The sequence below is a fragment of the Dasypus novemcinctus genome, chromosome 14 (genome assembly GCF_030445035.2).
Source record: "Dasypus novemcinctus isolate mDasNov1 chromosome 14, mDasNov1.1.hap2, whole genome shotgun sequence".
In the NCBI taxonomy this organism is placed as follows: Eukaryota; Metazoa; Chordata; class Mammalia; order Cingulata; family Dasypodidae; genus Dasypus; species Dasypus novemcinctus.
The window spans coordinates 82,156,539-82,176,529 of record NC_080686.1 but is presented as its reverse complement, the minus strand read 5'-3'; the positions used below and the strand labels follow the sequence as shown (position 1 = coordinate 82,176,529).

Sequence of the window (19,991 nt, the reverse complement as noted above, 5' to 3'; positions counted from 1 at the left end):
CTCCAAAGGCAAGACTCAAGAATAAGAAGTTTGATGGAAATCAGACCTTTGCTTCAATATGGAAGAACTTTAATGGTTAGAACTTTTTGACAATGGAATGGTCTGTTTCACAAGATAAGTTTTCTGATGCCGAGACTCCTTAGGGAGTGTCTTGAATTTAGATCAGTGTTTTCCTGACTTTTGGGTATCTCAATAAAAAGAGGACAGGAAAAAAACAGCAGTTATCTTCAATTAGGAGTTTAACATTTGGTTTTTATGTATCCTTGTAAAATCATTTAGATACATACTCATTTACTTACACACACATCCAGATACTTTTACAATAGGTTAGGTTTACTAACCACCATTTTTAGATGTCTTAAAGTAGACTTTGTATTAGATTTAAAGTTGAACCAACTGATAACTTAGATTCCTTCAAACATTCAGATTTTGTCTGTGGTTCTGAACAGTTAGGAAAGAAAAAGGTGATTCACTAAAATTTGATATGGGCAAATTAAGGGGAAAATTACATCATATCAACTTGTCTTCTTTTTTCCTTTCAATTGGCTTATCACAATGATATCTTAGAGCAGTGGTTCTCAAAAATGTTAATACCAGGACCCGTTTACAATTCTTAAAAGTTATTGAGGGGGAAGCGAATTTGGACTAACAGATAGGGTATCTGCCTACCACATGGGAGGTCCAAGGTTCAAACCCAGGGACTCCTGATCCGTGTGATGAGCTGGCCCATGCACAGTGCTGATGCGCTCAAGGAGAGCCATGCCCTGCAGGGGTGTCACCCACGTAGGGGAGACCCACGCTCAAGGAGTGCGCCCGGTAAGGAGAGCCGCCCAGCGTGAAAAAAGTGCATCCTGCCCAGGAATGGTGCTGCACACATGGAGAGTTGACGCAGCAATATGACACAACAAAAACGAGACACACATTCCGGGTGCTGCTGACACAAGCAGACAGAGAAGAACACACAGCAAATGGATACAGAGAGCAGACAATAGGGGAGTGGGGGGTAGGAGGGTAGGGAAGGGGGAAGAAATAAATATATCTTTAAAAAAATATTGAGGGAAGCGGACGTGGCTCAACTGTTAGAGCATCTGTCTACCATATGGAGGGCCCAGGGTTTGATCCCCAGGGCCTCCTGACCTGTGTGGGGAGCTGGTCTCTGTGCAGTGCTGTCGTGCATGCCTTGTAGGGGTGCCCCATGTGCCAGGAGTGCACCCCATGTGAAAAAAAAGTGCAGTCTGCCCAGGAGTGGTGCTGCTCACATGGACAGCTGATGCAGCAAGATCACACAACAAAAAGAGATGCAGTTTCCCGGTGCCGCCTGATGAGAATACAGGTGGATGCAGAAGAACACACAGTGAATGGACACAGAGAGCAGACAACAGGGGAGGGAGAGAAATAAATAAAAGTAATAAAGGAAAAGTTATTGAGGACCTTGAACTTCTGTTTCTGTGACTCTTATCTGTAGATAGTATTAACTGTCTTAGTTCATTTGAAGAAGCCCCAAAGCTTTAGAATCATCTAAGTTTAATATGAGCCAGTGGAGCAGATCAATAATAATAAAATTTAGACTTCAGTAATATTTCATTTTGTAGTCAACACATTTTAGAATAATGTCTTTGGAAGGAAATATTAACAAGCTCAACTGTCTAGTGGAGAAAACTGGAAAGTAAAAGGTCTAAAACTCGTACCATTTGAAGAACAGTTGAAACTGACGATGCCACATTGTATACTTGGAAAAGTTACCTTAGTTTTTTTTACCGTCATTGCTACCTAGGGCTGATAGGAGCATCCCAAGGTAGGAGGCATGAAAAGATCCAGGTGATATTAAAGCAGTGCTTATTAAACATGGAGGAATGTGATATACACAATGTTTGATTATCTTTCATTAAATGAGTTTGTCTTTTACCTGGAAACTTTCTGGCAGTGAGATGCCTTTGCTTTAGAAGGAATGACATTTAGGAGCTTTCTCCATCATAAGAGAGGTTGGCCTAAACCTAAGAATGACTGTTAATAAGTGAGTTTCATAAGCTACCCTGGAAACAGAATATAATAGAAGAGCTGCTGTTTTTCAAATTTTTACCTCCTCCTCCCGTGAAAAAATTGAGCTGGGGTTGCAGAAGGGAACATTATTAGTACTTAAAAATTAATTTATTCAAATGCTATGTATTTGAACTTAGCCAATCCTTCTTGATATTTAGAGGCCCCTTTTTGGGTAAACGAACTAAAAGCTTCTAAGGTAGATATCAATGGTTTAATGTGTATGTTTCTCCTCTTCCTCTTCCTCCTCCAACTTTGAATAAGATGACACAATGGAAGCCACAGAAGAGAGGGCTGGGAACTAAAGGAATTATGATTGATGAATGGTAAGGGAGGAAGGAGAGCAACTCTTGGAGCTTGCAAACACTTGCTTATAATGAAATGCTGAGAATATATTCACCACTTTCTATTTGGCCACTTTGTGACCTGCCAGTGGATGTAACAATCTGTTCTCTGCTTTTCACCACCAGCTAACTAGTTCTCATGTAATCTTACTTACTTTAGAGTTTGTACAGCCATTGTGTAGTTAGAGATGCAGTGTTCTCTTCTAAAATAAAACTCACTAAATTAAAAGAAAATATAATATTTGCAAGACAAATTAAGGCGTAATTGAATTGCAAAAGAAAATTCAGCTAACAAATTTTCCAATATGGGCTTTCAATATAAAACTTCTTAAAAGCATGTTTTTTTTACTTAGCAGGAAAGGCTTAAATTTATCATGGAGAACTTTAAAACTGAATGCTTAAGAATTCTTTCTTCTTAAACACAAATCAGAAATTACTGTAAAACACAGCCGAAATTATGGTGTAAAGATAAAATAGTAATTCATTTGCAAAAAGAAAACCAGTATAATTTTTAAACAACCTTTCCCCCTAGGAGAATGTCTCTTGCATAAAGTGAGGTCTGCCTGTGAGAGAGAAACTAAAGACGTCTGAAATGCGCTTTCAGTTTGTCGATAGCAAGGCCAGGACCAATTCAGAATGGAAATGCCTAAAATTAGGTGTGATGTCACCATGCTGTAGGGGTTAAGATAATAAACTGCCTAGGGCCTCTTTCAGGGCAGCAAAGCAAACCAAACTTGTCTATACAGTTGTAAATCCAGAGTGGGATGTGGTAGACATAAACATGGAGAAAGGGGGCAAATGTTTTTTTAATGTTTACCTTTGGGCAGGATTTTTCTTCCTTATTAATTTATTCTTCAGAGTAAATGTGAAATGCTGAACCATTATTATTTAGGTTTAGGCTCCTTCTGTGAAAAAGACACCATTGGGTATCAGAGAAAATCATCATCTAGAGATGGATGTAAAAAAAAAAAAAAGTTGAGTGGCAGAGGAAAGGAAGGAGGGCTTTAAAGGGGGCAGAATAACAAGTTTGGAGCTGTAAAGATTTAACAACTTGTATCTCCTCTTCAGACCTTAGTGGAGCGATGTGTTAAATAGATGGATGTAAGTTTAACATATGCTGCTTGTTGTTTCAAGTTGCAAAGAGAAGTAAAGTTTAAGCTTTTTAAAGGCATTAGGTTACAGTACTTCACTCCCCAAACAGAAGTATGGTGACAGCAGGGAGGTGGGGGACAATCATGATGGAAGGAAAAGTAAGTGGGGGTGCTATAAAAGAGAATTTCAGGCAGAAGAAACCAAAGTCAGCTCTCAGAATCAAAGGCACAGCAGGCTGGGGGAACTAGACTCATGGTGGCTGTTAATAAGTTTAGTGTGTAGCAAACCAATATTAAATTTAGAAATAAACCCCACTTATGTCAGCTAAAAATCAGCTAAGTGGGGCCAATACTTATATCACCATCTGTTTAAGAAGAGAAACAACACATATTAATGTAAAGAATCGTTATTCCTGCCCCGTATTGTATTTGTTATACCGGTTTACGTGGAGCCATATCCTTGTAGGTTCATACAATCTTAAAACTCCATGCCTAAAGTTTTGGGATTTCTGCTTTCCAAACAAGTGATACTGCTTTATCATTGATGTTGACGCAGTGGACACTGGAGCTTCTGAGGGGAGGGAAAAGCAGGTGTAATATGGGGACAATTTCGGGACTGGAAATTGTTCTGAATGACATTGCAATAACAGATACAAGTTTATATATCGAATCATAACTTACAGAATTGTGTGGGAGAGAGTGTAAACTCCAATGTAAACTATAATCTACGCTTAGTGGCAATGCTCCAAAATGTGTTTTATCAATTGTAACAAATGCACCGCACTAAAAATAAAAAGTTTTTTCTGGAGGAGAAGCTGAGGAGTTCCCTGAGCATTTGCTGCAGAACCCTTGAAGTATGCTGAAAATGTCTAACAAAGGGATACACAGTGGGCTGATAAGAATGTATCATGAGTTGTCTTGGCATATTTGGATAAATCTCTATCTGAAGCCTGGTGGCACCGAGGGTAGTCTGTTTTGTAGGAAATGAGCACCTTAAAGAACAGCCTTTCAGAAAGGAACAGGTTTAATGTATTGATGTATAAGCAACTTCACCCTCTTGTTTTTCCCGTCCTCATTTACTGCATTCTCTAACTGGTTTATGAGTTTTCAAAAGATGTGATTAGCTTTACTTGCAGGAAACTTACAGGGAGTTTCAGGGGTAATGATGTGTCAGCTATAAACTCATTCAGCTATTCTGAAGGAAAATTTTTAGAGCAGGAAAAAGCCAGATTCAAAGGTGCTGACTTGTGAAGCAGTGGTAAATGCATTTCTAGCAAAAGGATCCAAAATTCTAGTTTCCTAATTATGCAAAGGAAAGAAGGTGATGACAAGTCAAAAAAACAAAAACATTTACTCATTTGCACCCTCCCTGCCTGAGGTCCTCCTCTCTCATCAAAATTAGGAAAGCAATCAATACCGTTTCACAAAGAGGTTAGTGGGAAAATGGCTGGCAGGGATGCAGGGCAGCAGATGAGAGGGGTTTGATCAGGAGCCACGTAAGCACAGGACACAGAGGAGGGGGAGCAGCAGGAGCAGGGCTCAGAAGTCACTGCTGATTAAATAATAAGAGTGAAGATTGTTTCATTGCATTCATTTAACCCCTTACTCATTGCAGATACATAGGACATCTATCATAAGCTAGAAACTCTGGGGAGCACAAAGTTGCCTCTGTTCTTACCAAGCTTGTAACTTGGGATTTCAGTTACTAGGGTTGCAAAACAAAACCTCAAAACGTAGTGACGAAAGACAGCTATTTCTATTGTTTGGGGATTCTGTGGTTGAGGAATTCACTCAGGGCACAGCAGAGATGACTTGTCTCTGCAACGTGGTGTCTGGGGCTCAGCTGGCAGCGGGAGTCATGGAAAGTGTGTGTGTTCCTGTGCCCGGTGATCAGTGTTGGGTAGAACAGTCGCATACCCTGCCCAGATTCCAGGTCGAGGACTGTAGACCCCCAAATACCAGTGCAAGGAATATTTGTCACATGGAAGGAAAACCATGTAGAATGAGAGGGGTGTGTGTACACGTGTATGGGTATCATCTTGGCAAGATACAATCGACCACATTTAGTAAGAGTGAAAGAAAAAAAATTACAATATAAAGTAAAAGTCATGTTATTTGTGATTTTTTTAAAAAGTAATTGTCCAAAGAATCATCCAACTGGAAACATATCAATAAAAAATAACCCCTACCACTGTTTTCCAAACTTGGATCCCTTGTGTATTTCTTCCACTAATTTTATTACCATCTTTACCATTGTTTACATAATTTTTTCTTGAAATCAACGCACTGCTTTTTTACTCAAATTTGTTGTCAAAGCAAACTATATATTACTACAGAGTGTAAAATTTATGAAACTGTTTCACTTGCCATAACATAAGAGTAAGCTTAAAAACATTAAAAGTAAAGCAAAAGAATTAAGTGTTAGATATGTTTTCCATTGGAGATTCCAAGGCTGAATGAAGCTGTCTTTTTGACAAAAAGACATTAGTTAGCGGGTGTTAGAGAGTTGTTAAAGACAATCACCCCAAATTGAGACTTTCCTCTTGCCTTCAACTGACAGAGAAGTAAAAAGAGATTGATACCTGTTAGAAGGACAGTGTACCACCCAAGATCTTTTGAAGAACTATCAGTGTTATAGCCCTACTTTTTTTTTTTTGGCAAACACTGATTCAGAATCATAAAAAATAAGTAAATAAACACTTTTATCAGTAGCTAAGCTTTTATGTAGCCTAAACCAAGTTCCTGGAATCCAGGAGGGAGATCAATGTCTGGCACAGGGGCAATGCTTGTTAATTAATATATTTGTAACTTATCATTTGTCAAAGGCTGGATCTTTTGCACCTTTGGGTTTTTTCCCATGAACACATCCATGAACAATCCAGTGGACAATAATACTTTGCCTACTTGGAGCTACCTAAGCATTAACCCATTATCTTATCCTGATTCCCCACATGCTGGTGGTATTGACTTTTTGCTTCTCTACTGTGTTGTAACTAATATTTCTAGAGCTTATGGGACTGCTTAGTCCCTAGGCTGACCTGCATTTTTTTAGTATGCAGGTATCTAAATCCTATAACATTCATTCCTAAAATAATTACTAGCACCTGCCAGTGTTGGGCTAGGCTCTAGAGATGTCAGAAGACAACAAGAAGTAGTGGACACCTTTTGGAATTCAGAGAAAAGCCACTTGGGAGCAGCTATTTGCCCTAAAACTTAATTGCTTAGCCACTCCATTTGTCTTGTTAGAGCAGTCCTCTAAAAACACTACTTTTTAGGTCTGTTTCCAAGTAGAGAGGATAACTCAAGGATAGTTGCAATTTTCAAGACTGCCTCCAGCTGGACCTTTCGTACTCATTTGCAGTAGTATTGAAAAGGTCTGCAGAGGTTATAAGAAGGACAAGAGCCAGGTAATTATCTTCAGGCGAACCAGCCTGTGGCTTGAATGCTGTAGGACTTTTAACAGTGATGCCTTCCCAGGCATGGGGCCGACAGTAACAGACCTCCTTTTCTTTCTTTATTTATAGTCTGCTACGGTGAAGCTGTCAAAACCAGTTGCTCTGTGGACCCAGCAGGATGTCTGCAAGTGGTTGAAGAAACATTGTCCAAATCAGTATCAAATCTACAGTGAGTCATTCAAACAGCATGACATAACTGGTAAAGTATGCAGTATCCAGAATATTTCACTCCCCTTCCCTCTCCCCATCCTTGATGGCCTTTCCCACACCCTTACAATGAAACAGCATTTTCCTGCTGAAGTTTTCTGGCATGGGTTTACTTTAAAGGGGTTGTAAGTTCCAGATCTGTATGAGCCATGCTAACTAAACAAATACAAGTGGTTCTTATGTGGTTTTGAATGTCCAATATAAAAGTATGTAGGAATCAGGTTAAGCGTTTGGGGAATCCTAGAGAAAAATAAGAATGTACCAAAAAGAGAGGGTGGAATTTCTTTCAAATTATAATACCTTGCTTACAGAATAGGAAAGTGGATCTTCTAAGTAGGAATGGTTTCTAAACAAGAAAACACAGGTGAAATAGCTTGTCTCCACATCTAAAATGAAATCTTATAATACTAACTCATTGTCCTTGAGATGAATACCTTCAGAGCACAAGTTAAAACTCTGTGAGATCAAGGGTACTTGGGTATTACATTGTGGTGGTCAGGAAGCACTTGGAAGTGTAATGAACTGTAAAGGCCCTTTGGATGATGTCTCTCAAGAAGGGTGGAGGAGATGGAGATCAAGGGAATATGCTCACTAGGGGCAACCCAGCAGAAAAACAAGTCTTTCCCAGACCTCACCACCTGCTCTCCCACCCGAGAGTCCCTTTGTCTGTGGACAGCACCTCTTCCTTCCTCCTTCACAACCACAGCAACGAAAGACAGGACTGAGGAACCAAAATTGTGTGGCTTCAGGGGGAAAAAATGGGTTGAGAAGCCCTGATTCCAGTCCTCAACCTCCCTTTTTCTAAGAGGAAACTGAGGCTCTGAGTAGGAAAGTGACTTGACATTGAGATAGCCCACTCTAGATGCAGGACTTTTTCCAAACTCATTCTAACCCAAGAAGTCCTAACCTCAAATTCTTCTCTCCACTCCTTTTATTTTGGAAAGGGACATGTTAAGCAACGTATATGTATGTGTTCGGTCTTGACTTTGTAGCTGTGAGATCTGGGGCAAATCACTTCACCTCCTAGATAAGGACTTGATTGGCAGTTCTCAAAATGGTGTCCACAGAGCCCTGGGATGCACTGGCATCTGCCAAAGAGGGGTTAGGGGAGTGCTTTGGGCAGAGGTGGGTTGACCAAAGCAGCTCACTTCAGATGTCTGTTTTACGTATTTGAATCATACAGGAAACTTGATTTGGAAAAAGTGTTCTAGCCCTAAATAATGTTTAAAGAATGCTGAGCTAGATTATCGTAGTTCCAGCTGACTAAGCCTAAGATGTCTGAATATACAAGGAACCTACCCACTGTAGCTCAAACTGAGTTAACTAATAAGAGAGTGAAAACCTCCTAACTTAAGTATAAAAATGGGCCCTTACGCACTTCCCCACTCTCCCAACTAGAGGTAATGACCCTTTTGGATGAAATTCCTGAAATCTGAAGGTAGTTTAGCAGCTTAGCTTAGAATCCAAGTATCTAAATTTCATTCCTTAGTTCCTCCCTTAAGAATATAAGTAAGTCCATATAAGGTCAGTTATCCTACTCCAAAAAAGTAATCAATCAGCAACTACTTGCCTGATTCCTGTAGCCTTCATTACATAATGAATATTAAATATCTTTTTGATACCTCTGCCATAGCAGTGGCAAAGCTTTTCCCATGATCTTATTCGAAACCAGCGTTACCTTTTATTAGAGTTAAGAATTATCAAGATCTTTTAAAGATTTGAAGAGTGTGAGTATCATACTTCTCAGAATTGAAGATATCATGCTTCAGTGCTTATTGGAAAATGTACCACTCCCAAAGTTTTCTGCTAGTAACATGAACAGGGGTAGGAGGATGAGGTATGTGTTTCATACAGCTGTAATGTCACTTTTACTGGCATACTTGGTCTTAATGAAACATTTCTGCCATTGGCAATTCGTGTCCTCCTTGGAATCTTGGGCAAGGTGCTTAAACTGGGTTAGATATTTAACCCCACTTCCTTGTCTCCAAAATAGCCATAAAAGTACCTATCGTAGAGAGTTGCCATGAAGAGTAAATGAAATATTATGTTAATCACAAAGTGTAACCATTTATTGGCATCCTCTATACAACATTGTTGCACTCAAACCAAGACTCATCTGGAGGTCTAAAAATGTACTGTTGATTCATTCTAAGGGTAGCCTATTTCCTAGCAAGAAAAGAAAACAAGGGATTATTAAGGGTTAGGGAACAGAGAGAATGATTTCAGATTAACAGTAGGTCCACATCTTTTTGACATTCACCTATTCGAGGTCTCAGAAGACCACTCTCTAAGGTGGTCTCAGAAGACCACTCTCTAAGACTGCCTCTCTAAGGGTGGATGTAAAGTGCCCAAAGGATCACAATGGCAAGTAGCCAGAATAGTTTCCAATCTTAGCCATCCTGCAGTTACCTCCCAATGCTAAAGGCTGTTGGAGTCCCAGTACCTTTGGAGATTGTGATAAGTAGGACAAACAGAGTTGTAAAAATCAGGCAAGTGACAATAGAGCAAACATCAATAGGTTTGTAGACAATAGGGTGATTTAGAGAGGACACGGCAGTGGTTACCAGTATCGGTTCTGAGCCCAGAGCTGCAGCTTAGCTGTGTGATTTTGTAACATTTACTCTGTGCACTTCTGCTATTTCACCGGTGGTATGAGAAGTTCATAGTGCCTACCTCAGGGTGTTGCTGTGAAGGTAGTTCACAAGTACCGTGAGCGTTTGGTGAAGGCGAGTTGATGAGGTTTCCTAAGTGCCATGTTGATTTCTGTGAAAACAAAACAACACCCACACAGTGTCGAATTCATCTATCTTTGTTATACTGGAAACTGGGAAAGTAGTGCATTAAAAAAAAAAAAATGTTTTTTTAAATCCTGGGCTTGTAAATATCCTGTGCTAATTTTCAAGGCTGCAGTAAAGATCATTCGTGTGTCTCTCATTTGTGCTTAAGTCTCCCAAGTGCTGCTGTTCATTTCTTTCTTAAAGCAAGGATCTCCAATATTATGCTCACCAAGGAAATGTCATGATATAACATATAAATGCCCCTTTTTAAAAAGGAGATGCTGCAGTGTTGATAAATAAAAAGGATATATTAAATGGAAAGAAGGAAAACAAAAGATGGGCTTTCAAATCACAAGACCAGGTCAACCCCTTCCCCCTTCTCTGTACCCCTAGTCTTTGATCATCATAACTACATAATTTAATACACACATTAACATCTCTGAGCCTCAGTTTCTCATCAGTAAATAAGAATACTATTTATCTTAAAGGGTTCTTGGGAAGACTAAATGGGATGGTACATGTGGAGGACCTAGCTCAAGGCTTGAAAACGTAGGTGTTTATTCGTTTAGTGTTTATGGTGCATCCACCATGAACCAGGTCTTGGGAATATAACAGCAAACAAAACAGTCACAGATCTATGCAGGGAAAAATTTGTTCTTCCCTAGAAAACTATGTGTTGTCAATAGCATGCCCTTCACCCTTCCAGATTATCTTGTTTCTGATTTGAGGGAAGCTATTTCACTTGTATATAACTGAAATGATTCTGATCTATAGACATGTAAATCCTGTCCCACAGAGGTTCAAATTGATTTCTTTCTGGCTACTTTGGAAAAGGAGGGTTTTGTCTCCAATTTATACATTCATTTCAATCTTCCTGCCCTAAAAATGTATCTGCTTTTAGGATTCTCCTTTGAACTCGTTGTAACATCTTACCAGTTGCTTCATTAATGTGTTAACTAAAACCTTGAACATGAGTTTATTTTTTGTATTTGTTTGAAAATCATGGTTTTAACTGTATTTGAAAAGTATCCTTTAACATCAGTTTAAAAAATTTATTTATATTTTAGCATACAGTTCCTCTAGATTAACATTTTCCTGATGCGTTTTTTTGAAAGTTACTAACTTGTAAACAGGCTTTTCCCGCAGTTTCTCCAAAGTCTGAGAAAACTGGATATTTTTCTTTAAGAGGTACTGGGGATTGATCCCAGGACCTTGTAAATAAGAAGCAGGCACTCAACCACTTGAGCTACATCCACTCCCCTTTAGATACATGTTAACTCACCAACATTCATTGCATTCTGCAAATTTCTGATTAGAATTTCTAACAATTTCATTGTGTCCAGAAGGCACCTGCTATTTGGTGGCAGATGTGTTTCATCAGAAGAGAACCTGCTAATGTTAATTCTCTGTAGAAGTGCTCTTAAAAAGGAATAAGCTGGTTAGAACACCTGAGATCATCAGATGAGGCTTCAAGGGGAAAAATGTCTATTTTTCTGTGCTTGCAAGAGTCTTTTTCTTGCTTTCTTAGGTCTGGCTTGGAATGCTGATGAGAAGACTCTACTGGGGCCAGGTGCAAGCTCATAGGAAACTTTCAGATTGTCTTTTATGCGCAGTTAAGAATCTGTTCAGGTTTGAAGAGATTTCAGCTCCTAGCTGCGCCTGGTATTTTTCCTATTGTGGTTACTAAAGTCACCTCACCTTGTTAGGCTTCACATCCTCCATCTGCGAAGGCCCCTTTCCCTTGCCAACTTTAAAGACTTGTTTTCATGGGCGAAGCACTCAGGGCTCCCCAGAATATAAAACATATTTTCAAAAGGCTATTTTGAGTGTATAAAAGGTTTCTGTGGAGTCTACTTAGTGAGGCAGAAATGGGAATCCTTTAGCTGATTTTGAAATAAGGAGAGCATATGAGTAGCCCCTGCAAGGGTCAGTATTGATTTGTCGTATTTCTAAATGCTCTCCTACAAAATAGATGAATATTCCTGGTCCTTTTCGTGCATCAACCACTGCCCATTTATACTTCTTCCCCCTTTTAAAACTATTCCACTGAGAGTAGCATCCTGAAATTTGGCAGTTCTGTTTATGCTGTTGAATAAAGGGAAACCACTTTGTCTTTTTCAGACCCTTGGAGTGTTGTTTTGTGAGTTCCTGCTGTTCCCTTCAGTGCTATTTCTCCAACTCCTTCCACCCTTTTTCCCTTCTGCTGAATTCTTCCTGAGTTTTTATTATGGTTAGAGTTCCCTGTAGAGCCCAATGGGGTGTGTAGTTAACAAGTGTCAGAAGAAGTGGCATAATTACTCTATGTGATGTACCTATGGGACTACTACTGTGTAGACTCCAGTATAGCCAAATAAAGTGTCGGCATGTTTAACTGCCTTATTGCCTCATCTGCACATTTTCTTGTTTTTATTGCTTTACCCTCTGGGTGTTATGTTCTACTTATCTCTATCTTTGCCTTTTCTTACATTTCTCTTTCATGTGAACTGCTCTGTACTTTTTATTGAAACCTGAGTGTCACTTTATATTTACATAATAAAGTTCCTGACATCATTGGAGTTTGAGTTGTTTTTCCATAAATTTTCCAATAATAACATTTATTCACATCCAAAATAGGAGCTGGAAGAAGGTCCCTTCCAGTCTGATAGTCTCAGAACTTATGATGCTCAGCTTTTCTATCTCATTGTAATGAGCATATTCCTTAGTACATAGTGGTATTCATCAGATGCTCACCAATTCACCAAATATACACCAATAACAGTGATGAGAGCCAATGTTTGTGGAGTTCTAACAGTGTACCAGGCACCTTTTTGTGTATGGTGTGAGGAAGAATGGAAGTCCATTAATTCTTTATGGCTATCCAGTTGTTCCAGTACCATTCATTGAAAAGTTGGGCATTTCTCCCACTGAACTGCTTTAGTCCACTTGTTGGAAATTATCTGATTATATATATATATGTATATAAATTTATATACATATATATATATGTATGTATGTATGTATGTATATGCACCTATTTCTGGGCTTTCTGTTCTGTGCTATTTATCCAAAGGTCTATCTTCAGTCCAGTACCATATTGTCTTAAGTCGTGTAATTTTATGGAATCACGACATTAAGTAGGTTAAGTTCTATAAATTTGCTCTTTCTCTAAATTTTTCTTATTCTAATTTCTTTGCCTTACCATATAAATTTTAGAATCAACTTTGCAATTTCTGTAAAAGTTCTGCTAAAATTTTGGTTGTGATTTTTATTTGATTGGGAGAATAGACATTTCTATACTGAGTCTTCTGATGCACAAACATAGTATATCTTGCCATTCATATAGATCTTTAATATTTCAGCAAAATTTTATAGATTTATGTGTAGAGGTCTTGCATGTCTTTGATTTATTCTTAAATTTTGTTTCTTGGTAGTTTTTTAAAATTTCATTTTTCAATTTTTTGTTAGTATAGACAGGCAATTGGCTTTCGTGTGTTAATCTTGTCTTCTCTGTCCCTTAAGCTAGTAGTTCTTGAAGGATTTTTTTCTTTGTGGTTTACTTAGGATTTTCTATATAAACATTCATGTCAGCAATGGGAAAATGTTTAATTTCTTCCTTTCCAATCTGTATATCTTCTTTATTTTTTCTTGTTTATATGTTCTTTATTTCATTGGCCAGGATGTTCAATATTTAATTGAAGTGGTAAGTGCAGATTTCCTTACCCTGTTCCAGATGTAAAGGAAAAACATTCAGTCTGTCACCATTAAGGATGATGTTAGCTGCAGGATTTTCACAGATCCTCTTTATGAAGCAGTTTTAAGCCTAATTGACTGAGAGTTTTATCCCAAATGGATATTAGATTTTTCAATAATTTTTTGCGTCTTTTGAGAATAATGTATATTCTGTTGCTTTTGGTTGGAGGATATGTAACTGTCAATGAGATAAAGTTGGTTGATAGTGCTATTCGGATCATCTATATATATTTAGGGATTTTTCTTTCTGCTTGATCTCTGAGTTACCAAGAAAGTGATGTTGAAATTTCCAACTATAATCTGGGTTTGTTTGTTTCTCCTTTTAGCTCAATTAGTGTTTGTTTCATGTATTTTGATGCTTTGTTGTTATGTGTATCCATGTTTGGGACTGTTGACTTGAAGACTTCACCCCTTTATCATTATGTAATGTCTCTATTCCTAATAATTTTCCCTGTTCTAAGTTCTGCTTATCTGAATTTACCACTACATCTTTCTCTAACACTTTTAATCTTTCTAAGTCTTTATATTTAAAATGTGCTTCTTGCAGACAGTCTATAGTTGGGTCTTTTTCTTTCTTTTGTCTTTATATCTAAACTGGCAATCTGTCTTTTAACTGGTGGATAAGACCATTCGCATTTGAAGTGGTTATTGATGTAGCTGAATTAAAATCTACCGTCTTTCTGTTTTCCATTCATTGCATTTATTCTTTTTTTTCCCACTTTTTACTGCATTCTCTGGTTTTAACTGACTGAGCATTTTATATGGTTTCATTTATATAACCTCTCTTGACATACCATTTATACTGTTTATAAAACTTTTTAGTGATTTCCCTAGAGTTAACAATATACATTTTTAAATAATCAAAGACCACCTTCAAATAATGCAATAGCTGCTTCATGAAGAGTGCAGGTATCTTAGAGTACTTCCAATTCCTCCCTCCCATCTCTGGTGTCATTGCTGTTATATATTTTACTTGTATGTATGCAATTAAACCCAATGCATTATTGCTATTATTGCTCTAAACAGTTCTTTTACATCAATTAAAATAAAAATGAAAGGATTTATTTTACCTTGATTCATTCCTTTTCTGAAAATCATCCTTTATGTATTTACAAGTTTCTGAAATATATAATTTTCCTTCTGCCTACAGAACTTCTCTTAGTATTTCCTGCAGGGCAGGTCTGCCAGCATTGCATTCTTTTTTATTCTGGCTTCCTTCAACGGTTTATCTTTGTTCTTTCTTTTTTTGTAGTTTCAGTGATATGCTAGGTGTGATTGTTTTGGCATTTAATGTGCTTAATGTTCTCTGAGCTGCTTGGATCTGTGGTTTGATATGTTTCATTAATTTTGAAGCATTCTTGGCAATTATTACTTGAATTACTTCTGTTTGTTCTTCTCCTTCTGGTCTTCCAATTATTCATAATTTATATCTCTTGACATTGCCCCACTGTTGTAGAATGTTCTCCTTCATTATTTTTATTCTTTTTACTCTTTGCCTTTCAGTTTGAGTAGTTTCTATTGACCTGATCTTCAAGTTGTTATATTCTTTCCTTGGCTCTGTTGAGTCTATTGATGATCCCATCAAAGGCATTCTTTATTTCTCTTAGTGTTTTTTTATTTTTAGCATTTACTTTTGATTATTCCTTAGAGTTTCATTTCTCTGCTTGCTTTCATTACTTACCTGTCCTTGTACATTGTCTACTTGTCCCATTTGAGCCATTAACTTATTAGTCATAGTTACTTTCAGTTCCCTGTCTGATAATTCCAACATCTGTGTCATATCTAAGTCTGGCTCTGCCTGCTTTGTCTCTGCAGACTATAGTTTTTCCTGCCTCTTAGCATGCATTGTAATTTTTTGTTGAAAGCTGGACATGTTATATAAGAAATGAGGTAAATTGGTTTTAAGTGTAAGGATTTATGTTACTTTTGCCATGAGCTGAACTGTGTTTAATGTTTGTTGTCGCTATAGTCACCTACAAAGATTCAAATTCCTCTAGTGGGCTTATTTTTTCCTCCACTCTCGGCTTTGAGGCTTCCCTTTTTACTGCTCCTCACAGAAACTGAGGTGTAATTCATTATCCTCATTACTGGAGGCTTGTTAGTGTGGTGGTAGGTTATAGGGAAGGAACATTGCCTAATTTTCCAAGTCTGAGTCTTTTAATGGGCCTGTATCTCTGGGGTATTGCCTTCTGCTTCTGCCTCTCTCCCTGCCTAGAACATGCCCAGTCTATTTCCTCAAAGTCCAGTTGACTATGACATTTATTTATTCACACATTGTTTAGATTAGGTGGGAGGGCTGGAGCAAGCTTGAGTATGACAAAATTCCTTTCTACCAGCTCGGATAAGTTTTCAGACTTGTCCTCTGGCAAAAGTCCTTACCCTGATGGTCAGACCTTGTTAGGGAGAAGTATCAGGGAGGGTTTCATGGTGGCTACTCTTCCCTTGTTCCTGGGATATATTATCAACCATTGTTGTGGAATTTAAGAGAAGTTCAATTATTTGAGTATAGAGAGGCCAGGACTCAGGAATGATTTTGAGAAGGAAAAATGGTTTATTGACGGCCGGCCGGACTCGGGAGCTTTCAGTTTGAATCCCGAGCCCCGAACAAGATTTTCAAACGTCTTTTATACAGAGAGGAAAGGCCAAATGGTCCCTTTGTTTCAGTTCTCAATAGGCTTCAATTAGCATATATCTCTTTCACATTTTAGGTAAGCTTTTAGCAAGGACTCCAGACATTTTAGATAAGCCTTGGTTTTTGCATTTCCCCTAAATACTTAAAGTTTATAGCCCTTGCTTTGTTAAACATTTCCTGGGACTGGAGCCTGCTGGTCCCTAAGAGCAGGACTGCAGCCTCTTACCGTTCCACACCCACAAGTCAAACAACTTAGTTATCTCTGAAGAGACAAAGAGCCTTCCACCCATAGCCCACATCACCATCAGCTTGGGGGAAGTAAAGGAACTGTACCACAGATCCACTGAAGCTTGGTAGTGACAATTTTTAGTCCCAGAGCTGAAATGATTTGTGTGAGGCCAATAGCTACTTTGATTACTAGAAAATGTTAAAAGCTAGGTCAGTTCTATAAGAGAACAGGCAATTCATTCTTATTAAAAAAAAAAAAAATCCAGCTCATTGCCTCACTTAGATGGAGGTAATCAGAGTGGGCGCCTGAAATGGGCAAGCTGCCCTTTTAACTAGTGTGTTTTTCTACTCCTAATTTTAGGAGCAGAATGAATGTTTTATAGCATTGGACTCAGTCTAATACTTCCTTTCTTTCTACCAGATCCAGTTTTTCATTCTGTTTTTTCCTCTCTATTCTACCTGTCAGGATCCCTAAGAGGAATGTCACATGAGACTTAATCAGATATGACCTAAGGTCTAACGTCTCTGCTTACTTTGAATGCTGAGCTTCTTATTCTATCAGAAAAATTAAGTTTATTAGTCCTAATCTGTTTTGTTATATCCATATTTACACTCTAGCTCCAGTTTCCATTTGATTTCCTTTTTTTTACTGAAGACTGTAATTACTCAGTTTTGATTTGTACGTTTTGGTAAAGTACTGAAGTCACATCGCAAAATTGGAGATCCCCTCCCCTTGGCTTTGCTCCCATTCACTGTTTTCAAATTTACATACCATGTGCTCCCCTCCTGTCCAATCAGATTTCCTGTCCTTACGGAACCTCAGGTTGCATGGGCAGAGTCTCTGTAACTACACTTTATTGGGGGGTTAGAAATTACGCTCTTCAGAGTCAGAGAGACAGATAAAGCAGATACAACCCCCAGATATTGGTTCCTTTGAGGGCTAAAGAGACCCATGGGAGTTATGGTCATGGCCGATGGGGTTAACTACCAGGGCAGATGGCCCCTCTTTGGAAATGGTGTTTATGTGTGATGAATCTGGACTCAGATGGGATCTCCCTTCATAAGACTTTCATGCTAATGTGCTGGAGGTGCAGTTAATGTTGGGGTTTAAGATATATTTAGGGGATTTGAATCTCTGGACTGACAATGTGATAGCCAGATCCTGAGCCTCAACAGACTCCAGCACCTACAATCTGATTTATTGGACTTACCACACTCAGCTAAGATGGAGTTGAAGAAGGACAACCACCACACCATGGAGCCTAGAGTGATTACAACTGAAAATGGGAGGATTGCATCCAGCATCCAGGTGGAATCTGACCCTCCTCTTGACATAGAGGTGCAATGGACACAACCAATCCAATGTCCACATAGAAGAGGTGGCATTGGATTGGGAAAAGTGGACATAATGGACAAAGGGTATGGGGAAAGGCAGGAAGAGATGAGAGGTGGAGGCGTCTTCGGGACATGGAGCTGCCCTGGATGGTGCTTCAGAGGTAATCACCGGACATTGTAAATCCTCACAGGGCCCACTTGATGGAATAGAGGAGAGTATGGGCCATGATGTGAACCAATGTATATGAGGTGCAGAGGTGCCCAAAGATGTACTTACCAAATCCAATGGATGTGTCATGATGATGGGAACGAGTGTTGTTGGGGGGGGGGAGAGGGGGGTGGGGGGGTGGGGTTGAATGGGACCTCACATATATATTTTTAATGTAATATTATTATAAAGTCAATAAAAAATAAAAAAATAAAAAAAATAAAAAAATAAAAATAAAAAAAAGAAATTACGCTCTTTTAGAGACAGTCAGCTAAGTGAGCCAATCACTGTCTTCCTTCAGATGCTGTCATTTATGGCTATGACCCTGATGTCATGTTATTAATGGAGGAACTTGAAGCCCACCCATGTGGGGTTATATGTAAGATCCTGTGGCATCTTTGATTAAATACAACTGCCGTCAAGACGTCTTAGCCGGCATCATTTTAGGAGATTGTGTGTTCTGACTCCCATGTTCTCAATTGAGATTCTAATTAGATATATTTTTCAATTCTCACATTAACTTTAGGGTAGTGTTACATTAAGAGTTTAGGATATTCCTGGCAAGCTTCATATCTTTGATAGTTATGGAAGATTAGAAAAAGCATGCGCCGATTACTACTTGTGTGTGAACTCTGCAAGTTTGTTTCCCTCTCTTAAGTGTAATAATAGCATGTGTACATTACAAAGTTAATATTAGTTGTTGTTGTTTTTATTATTGGTATATATCTGTATGAACTCCATACCAAGCTTCGTGGTTTATGTGAAGCAAAGGAGGCCATAGAAAGAACTTTGCAAATGATAAAGACCTATATAAATGTGTGTCTAGTTAGTTACTTTTTGTTTTCATTAAGATTATCTTATTTTTCTAATTTTGGCTTAAAACCTACAGTCTGCTTTCATTTTCCCTAGCCCACCAAAATTTTGCCTTACCCAATTCATTTTTTACTTGTAATGACTTTTGTAAATGTCAAACCACCTCCCAAACATATGCTTAGCATTGAATATTCCTAAGATATTATTCTAGTAACTAGGCTTTTTAAAAGTCAAACGATATTACTCTTGCCCTTAAGGAAATTAACATGGTGTTGGGGAAAGCCATATACTTGAAAAAAAAAATTTTGAGTATTTACATTCCAAGCACTTCAGTAAGTATTTTGCATATATTATTTCATTTTATATTCACAAATAGCCCTCTAGGGTAGGTAATGTTATTCACATTTTACAAATGAGGAAATTGAGGATGAGAGAACTTAGCTTGTTTGATGTCACACAAGACCACAAGTGGAAAAGTGAGTATTTTAACCCAGGGTTGTCTGAATCCGAAGCATGTGTTCTGCCCTTTATCTATAAAAGGTAGCATCTTATAAGTGCAACTGGGTGATACAGAAAGTAAGCATGGCAGGTAGGTACTGAAAAAGAAAATGAGAAGGAACTCAGATCAATGAGCCTGGTTGATTGGAAAGTCTACTCAGGGGAGGTTGAATATATCTTAAGTAAAATTTTGTAGCCCCTAAAGTATCAAGTTGTGTGTATATACTTTGTGTAGCCCTCAGAGAATTTAAGATTCAATGCCCTCAGCTTCTGCCTCTTCACACACTTGTGTTACCTGCCTGAATACTTTTAAAGGCTTTCTGAGTTTCTGAACCCTGAGGAGGGAGCAAGGAAGGAGGTAGAGCATTTGGAAAGGTAGATTGAAAGCTACATTAGAGAAGGCTTTGAGTGCCAGACTAAGGGAATTAGATTTTCTTCTTTTGGATGTTGAATGTTAACTATCAGTGAAATGACAAACTCAAAGTATGATTCGAAAAGGAGCAAATAAATGTTTGTTGATTGAAGCCATCCCACATGTAGGAGTTGTTGGCCCTGGTAGATCCTGAAGCTATTGGATAATCTTTACTTACTCTAGTTTGTTCCCCATACCAATTTCCAAAGGTGGTTTCATACCTAC

General features: G+C 38.4%; 1 protein-coding gene across 22 annotated transcripts in view; it reads left to right on the top strand.

Annotated features, from left to right (window-relative positions):
• SAMD12 (sterile alpha motif domain containing 12) overlaps window positions 1-19,991 on the top strand; it is a 430,023-nt gene that overhangs the window by 166,662 nt on the left and 243,370 nt on the right. For 15 of the 22 annotated variants that reach the window (XM_058275949.1, XM_058275944.2, XM_058275943.2 and 12 more), the window contains one exon: window positions 6,997-7,126. In XM_058275949.1, the coding sequence (XP_058131932.1) occupies window positions 6,997-7,126 (130 nt within the window). The remainder of the gene's footprint in view (window positions 1-6,996; window positions 7,127-19,991) is intronic. The other 7 variants (XM_058275954.2, XM_058275946.2, XM_058275950.2 and 4 more) reach the window with 1 other exon arrangement.